Below are 7,168 nucleotides of genomic sequence, written 5' to 3'. Positions count from 1 at the left end.
TTATTTCACTTTATATATAAGTACGATTGTAATATTCAATCTTACTAACTTGGGCACACTTACAATGAAAATCATATAAAAGACTATGACTTTTCTTTTTGGCTTCTTTAATATTATAACTTTTAACAGCAACTTTCATTGTAAGTTAATTGTGATTTAATATCATTGATATTTCAATCAATTAATTTCAATCAGAACTTTGATTTCAATTATCGATATTTATTAAAAATTTGCGGTAACCTCAATGTTATTATTACTGTAATTTTCAAGTTACTTTGGGCACGATTTCAATAAAAATTGTGTAGGAACTGTATTTGAATGATCTTAATTCTTTTCCTTCATTTGATGTTGCAACTTTTAATAGCACATTTAATTGTATCTCTTATAATTTACTACCATTATCTTCAGAACAAAAATTGTAATTTAATTATGATTTACAATAAATACAAGTATCCAATACATTCGAATATACTGTAATTCGAATATACCGTGTCGAATATACTGAATATACTGTAATTATCAGACTGCAGACTTTTATGCATTTATGGCAAAAATGTGTCACACTGTTTTCGACTTATCAAAACTATTCCAAGAAACAATTTATTTTTACACAATGTAGATATTTCTTACAACCGTGTTGGAAAATTGATATTTTGCATAAAGATCCGCAGTTTAGTAATTACAATTATATGAAAACTCGATAAAAATTATAATAACTCCTTGACAAGATAATTTAAGAGGCTTGTCTTAAATAGAACACCCTGTATAACTAGCGTTGACATTTCCAAAATATCACCGTAAACATTAACATGTTCAACTTTCTGAACAAACCCTCCTCAGGCCGTCGTAAAGAAGCAAGCTTACAATAAGTAAATAAAACCGCAGCGTTCATTCGACAGAAAAGTGTACTTTGCAAGTGCAGGGACGTACTCCTTGGAAAAAAGATCACACTCCCCGACGTTTGAGCTTGACACACAATGTAAAATTACCTTGTTCAACTTTCTCCTATTTACTACAGAAACAGCGGCTCTCTCGAAATACCATCGTTCCGACTATTGTACATACAATTTCATTCTCAGCCTCAGTCTAAGTCTCAGTCTAAGTCTCAGTCTCATTCTTAGCCCCATTCTCAGACTCACTCCCATTCACAGTCTTACACTCAGTCTTAATCTGAGTCCCATTCTCGGTTTCAGACCCATTCTCAGACCCATTCTCAGACCTATTCTCAATCCCATTCTCAGCCTCATTTTCAGCCCCATTCTCAGTCCCATTTTCAGTCTCATTCTCAGATTCATTCTTATTCTTATTCTCGCCCTCATCCTCATTTCCCGAAGCCAGTCCCCGCCCGTGCTGCTCTACGTCGGAATTCGGCACGCTCAGCACTATTGCGTTCCGGAAAAAAGTGCGTGAGCGGTGTCGTCACACCGAAAAATCGGTTTAAAAGCCAGCCAAATCGTCCAAGCATTCAGTTCGCTACGATTGTTCAACCGATTCTACATCGATGAATTCGTTAACAGCATGTCTGTGCGGTTTGTTGGTAGCTGCGATGGCAGTGCAAGCAATGCCAGCTGGCAAACTGGAGACCAAGATGGCCGAATCCTCGGCGATCAGTCCCAAGGATTTCCATTTGGAGGATGCGGGTGCTGAGAAGGACAGGCTGAAGAAGCAGGCGTCCTTCTGCGTGGAGATCCGTCCAGGTGCTCAAAATGGACAACAGGTGTCTCAGGATGGGTCGCAGATGAAAATGCAGGGCCTGAGCGTGGTGCAACAATCGCAGGTGGCGCCACAGATGCAGAGTTACAGCTTCCAGCAGGCCCCGCAGCCTGTGCAGTCTCTGGGAGTCTTCCAGGCTCCTCAGGTAGCAATTGCGTCGTGCTTTCTAATTTACCGTGCTTCTCTCGACGCATAAATTCACTATGATCTGCATGTATCTTGATTTTGTGTTATTTCTTGAGAATCGTGAGAGATTTAAAGTTTTCGACAAAAGTTGTTCGTTTTTCGTAAGAGCTCTCATTTAGTAAATAATTCATCGATTGTTAATTTCGATCGATGAAAATGTACACGTAATTCTCCATTTTGTGTCATAAGTCTTTGTAATTATTTGTATAATTTAAAGGGAGAACTTATGCGTTCGAAGTTTTTTTTATCGCTTATGGTTACAGTAACACTTAATTTCTCGGTGATTCGAAGAATTTATTCGAAAAATTGATTCAAAGGATGTCTTCGAAACGTTATTCGAGAATTTATTCGAATCATTATTTGAATGTAACATAATTCGAATAAAACTTTACTCGAATCATTATTTGAAAGAAACTTTATTCGCGAATCATTATTTGAATAAAACTTTATTCAAATCATTATTTGAATTCGTTATTTGAATAAAGTTATATTTGAATAATTTATTCGAAAGATTAGTCGAATAAAATTTTATCCGTAAAATTTATTTTCAAACTGTACGAAAAAATCATAAAATTTATTCGAATTGTTCAAATGAAATTCTACTTGTATAATGTCCAACTCTGCTATTCCGCCATATCGTTGATTTCGTCGCCACTGTGAATTCTGTTGGCGTAGTACCGATCTCCAAACTTCAACGCTAATTGATAGTTCTTAAAAATTCGTACCGACGGAGCTTGTGTGTGTTATGAAATAGTTTTCCATCCTCAGGCATACGTGGTGCCCCAGCAGTCGTTCGTGGTTCCCCAGCAGGTGGTGCCCCAACAGGTGGTTCCCCAGCAGATGATGCACCAGCAGGTGGTCCCTTCGGTGCAGACTCTGCAGATCATCCAGCCATCTCAACCTTGCCCTCAGGAGTCGAAGGTGCAGATCGTAGAAAGGAGAGTCGAGGTCCCAGCACCGACTCCAGTCCCCGAAGTGGTCACTGTAAAGCCCCAGCCCCAGCCCGAGAGGATCGTGGAACCGCAGACTCAGGTGATCGAGACCATTAAGCTGGTCCCAGTGCCCCCAGTTTGCAAGAATAAACTGGTTGTCGTGCCCTCCAAGCCCATGGTGGTCGTTCCTGAGCCAACTATCGTCAAGGTGCCTCATTGCACTCATCAAAGCGAAGGGATGACCTGCAACTGCAATCAACAGGCGATAAGGGCTGCCGCCGTAGGACCTGTTGATCACATGCATCACATGCACATGAGGGCTCATACTCATCCCATGCACCTTGGCAAGATGATGACTGACTTTCGTTTCCTCAAGGACCCAAAAGCTTAGAGGTAGGTGAGGAAATGTGTTAAATGAGCATTATTTAGGGACTTCGGAGTGTTAACCAACGCGGGGGTGCTATTGAAATATGAATTCAGGCAATTTTATGAATCTAGGGAATTTCGGTTTCATGAATCGGTGGCTATCTTTCGGGGATTCACAGTAAAACAGGTTAGGGAAGTTTTTGTTTATTTGTTAACCTGATTTTACGAGATTCACAATGTTGAATTCTGGGGGAAATTCTGTTTTATAATTGCATCAATGCAGAACAGAATTATTTGGAACTTAATTCAAATGGACGGGTTGACTTTTTTAGATCCAAGTTCAGGAAATGTGTGGTTATGTTTGTCAGTTTCCGGCACTCTGCATCGAGATTCCTTCAAGTTAGATGCTTGAGTAAATTGATAGTTCGTAGGGTTGAGAAGGAAAAATTTTCAATTCTGAGTCTAGCAGTTTGGGGAATTCTTGTTTTATGAATTGGTGGCTATCCACAGGGATTCGCAAAGTGGCAAACTAGAGAATTATTGGATTATAAATTCATAACAGTGCAGGTTACTTACGATATTAAATTCTAGGGGATTTTTTACTATGTAGAGCAGAATTGTTTGGACCCATATTCAAATGAAAAGTTGATTTCCTTTTTAGCTTCAGGTGTAAAAAATGTGAGGTTATGTTTAACAGTTTCAGACATTATAATATTGGGATTCCTTCGTGACAGAAGCTTAAGTAAATTAATGGTTTTTCAGCTTGAGATTTTTCAGTTTTTCAGTCCAGGAAATTTTGTGTTTCATAAATTGCTGGCTTGTCTCTGGATATTCAGTGTGTGGCAAGCTATAGATTTGATTTATAAATAGAATGTTTGGGGACAGAGTGGTGGTCTAGTGAAAATGTTATTTTTATAAGTCCATCTATACAGTAAATATCTATTTTAATCTTTATTCAAACGAAAAGTTGATTTTTTAGCTCTGAATCTAGTAAATGTGAGGTTACGTTTGGATACTTTTGCAGCACGACGTATTTCTTACACTACAAAATTAAAATTTCTTCTCTTCTTCTATAAGATGTTTAATTAAACGCATGATTCATGGGGTTCGGGCAAAATCAAAAAATATTAAACGACCTTTCACGAATCCGTGGCAGTTTAAGGCTAGGGAATTATTGGTTTATGTGCTGGCAACAGCGCCTAGGGGATTCAAAATGTGGACTTTTAGCAATTCATGTGAAACAAAATAATTCAAAACTTTATTTCATTAATCCTGAGTGATTTTTATTGAAGTTTCTGGGATTATTAAATAATAATTATTAAGGATATTAAATAGACGGGGACATTAAAAGAGGGAATTAAATTAACATTGCAAAAATTCGTTATCCGATGCGAGAATAATAATTCCAACAATGTGTAGATTTATTTCAGCGAGCCTGGTGAAACTGCGAAATTTAATTTCGGCTCATTCTCTGTATCGCAGATGAGCAATACACGTTGGATTTTCTGATGACTCTACAGCGAACGCGATGACGATCGATCTGTAGGACTCTAAAAGTAGATTCCGATGGAATGCTTCTGTACGCTCTGCGAGATCAAATAAAATGAAAAATTTGATGATACAATCACGTTGTTCAGCCGGCTAATTAGCCAACAACTCCCTGTAATAAATTTCCTACGAGCTAATTTAATTCCCCATCGGAAGTTTCCTCACCAATATTTAAATCTTCGGTCCCTCTATTTATTTTAAATTACGCTTTTCGGTTCGGCGGCTTTTCACGTGAAATAATTACACGCCGTTTAATTTATCTCATTACGTTCATACTTGCTACAATTACGTCATTGATTAAACAACGAACAGCCGTACTTTTAATAATGACTCGAACATTTGATACGATTTTAACACACTCCCCGGCCATTAATTCTTTTCAGTTTCTATTCTCATCGTTGTTTAAATAATTTATTAAATGGAAGGTATCGCTATTACGAAATATTTAAACAATTTCGCAAAATTAAGCTAAAAAAGGTAGTAGGCTCCTATATATTTTGTGACTTTTATATAAATTAATTTCGAGCGATGGATAAGCATATAATTTTATAAATTTGGCATACTTTGGGCAGACTTGGCATACTTTTACACTGTCCGACACGATTTTTGGGTTCCTATAGCCACTATGAAATTCTTGTAGAGCTTCACTCCCTGAACAAGAATCCGTAAACCGAATTACTCCATCACCCTCAGTTTTTTAAATAAACGAACTTTTGTAAAAACCCAAAATTTTCGACAAAAATGAGGTATTGCAAGAGAAAAGTAAAAACGTTAGAAAGTTCTAATTGGTGTTGAAAGATAGAGGAGTTACCAACTCCAAATACTCTGGTGTGATTTTTTGTGTGAAATATAACACAGTTTGGTGATTATTATCCACAGAAATATGTAAAAAAAAAACAGAACATTGAAGTACTAAACAAAATTCAAATATTATTTACGAAAAGTGGATGCCCCATTGGATCTCTCCATCGGTGTCGATTACGCGTAGTTTCGGCCCTGTCAGACAGAGAGAAGCGAGCAGCGAAGCTCATGGCGGCAAAACGTCGTGTACATGTTGCCGTCGAACATTTTCTCGATCTACTCGAAATGTATATCGTTCCGACGCTTTTACCGGGCCGTTTCTTCTTCAGAAATGTCTACAGAATCCGATCCTGGGTAGAGTTTTCGTGCCGAACAAAAAACTTTTCGTAAAAATACAAAAATATTGCGCAGAAACTGCTCACGTCGACACTTTTTTAAATTTTCACATTAATTTATTGTTATTTAGGACCAAAAACAATTAATAAATTGCATGCCATTATATTCAGGAAACTCTCCTCTATCTTTTAACACTAATTAGAACTTTCTAACGTTTTTACTTTTTATGCAATACCTCATTTTCGTCGAAAATTTTGGGTTCTTACAAAAGTTCGTTTATTTAAAAAACTGAGGGTGATGGAGCAATTCGGTTTTCGGATTCTTGTTCAGGGAGTGTCACAATCTTGTCGGACAGTGTAATTAGTGATATATAAATTGTGACAATTAATATCGTTTTTTAAAATCGTTTTACACTCTAAATTACATACACATAGCTTTACTATTAATATTATGGCATCGACATAAAAATATACGTCATTAAACGTGCAGTAACGCTTTTACGCTTTGAAAGATCTTCGAGAAACAGGTCTGTCAATTAAAAATATTGGAAAAAATTATGGCATTGGCATTAGAACAATTCAACGCATTCACATGATGCTACAAAAATGAATGCGCTTGGAAACAAAAATAAACGCGAACTTCAGCGAAGAAAAATAGTAAAGCTACATTATTACGATATACTAAATAAAAAATTATTATCATGGTTGGTACAAAGAGGGATACTAGGAGACCGTATAACCGATGCTCTTATATTAGACAAGGTGGCGGAATTAAGAGAAAATTTTCCGTCATATTCGGGATTTAAAGCGAGTCATGGGTGGTTAACAAGATTAAGAGACAACATGGCATACGCTTATCAAACATAGACAGGGAGAAAGCTAGTGTTGATCAGGATGCATCAAATGCTTTTATAATCGATTTTGAAAAGATGGTAGAGGAAGAAAGTATAAGTTTGGAAAATGTTTACAATATGGACGAAGGTGGACTTGTATGGAAAGCACTTCCAACAAGAATACTGGCTAGAGAAGAACGTTCCCGGCGAGATCGAACAGTGAACTGTTAGATCTACGGAGGTCGTAAGTCTCCGATTAAATCGTGTATGACACCGAGTCTGCGCGATTTCCTATGACTCTTTCGAGTGATACGGATGGTAAGTTGATAAAGAATGGTTTTAACATTGGCTGATATCAATAACACTATATTTTAACATAACATAACAATTTTTAACGCTAGGGTGACTAACTGTACTTGGCTTAGAATGAATTGAGTTGATGGTGAGACTATCG

The 7,168-nt window shown here is 37.1% G+C and overlaps 1 protein-coding gene across 1 annotated transcript; it reads left to right on the top strand.

The window, feature by feature from the left end:
* The first annotated feature begins 1,539 nt into the window (after window positions 1–1,539).
* Window positions 1,540–4,821, top strand: LOC143261183 (uncharacterized). The gene is made up of 3 exons (XM_076527761.1): window positions 1,540–1,858; window positions 2,668–3,224; window positions 4,680–4,821. Exons 1-2 carry the CDS (start codon window positions 1,547–1,549, stop codon window positions 3,220–3,222), a joined length of 867 nt encoding a protein of 288 aa, XP_076383876.1. The 5' UTR covers window positions 1,540–1,546; the 3' UTR covers window positions 3,223–3,224; window positions 4,680–4,821.
* Window positions 4,822–7,168: the final 2,347 nt, after the last annotated feature.

The sequence above is a fragment of the Megalopta genalis genome, unplaced genomic scaffold (assembly GCF_051020955.1).
Source record: "Megalopta genalis isolate 19385.01 unplaced genomic scaffold, iyMegGena1_principal scaffold0039, whole genome shotgun sequence".
Lineage (NCBI taxonomy): Eukaryota > Metazoa > Arthropoda > Insecta > Hymenoptera > Halictidae > Megalopta > Megalopta genalis.
This window is presented reverse-complemented; position numbering and strand designations above follow the sequence as displayed.

Excerpts from the sequence above, each read along its gene's own strand:
- LOC143261183 (XM_076527761.1), top strand. The coding sequence starts at position 1,547 with ATGGCAGTGCAAGCAATGCCAGCTGGCAAACTGGAGACCAAGATGGCC. Across the intron at positions 1,859-2,667 it reads GAGTCTTCCAGGCTCCTCAG|GCATACGTGGTGCCCCAGCA; the intron begins GTAGCAATTGCG and ends TTCCATCCTCAG.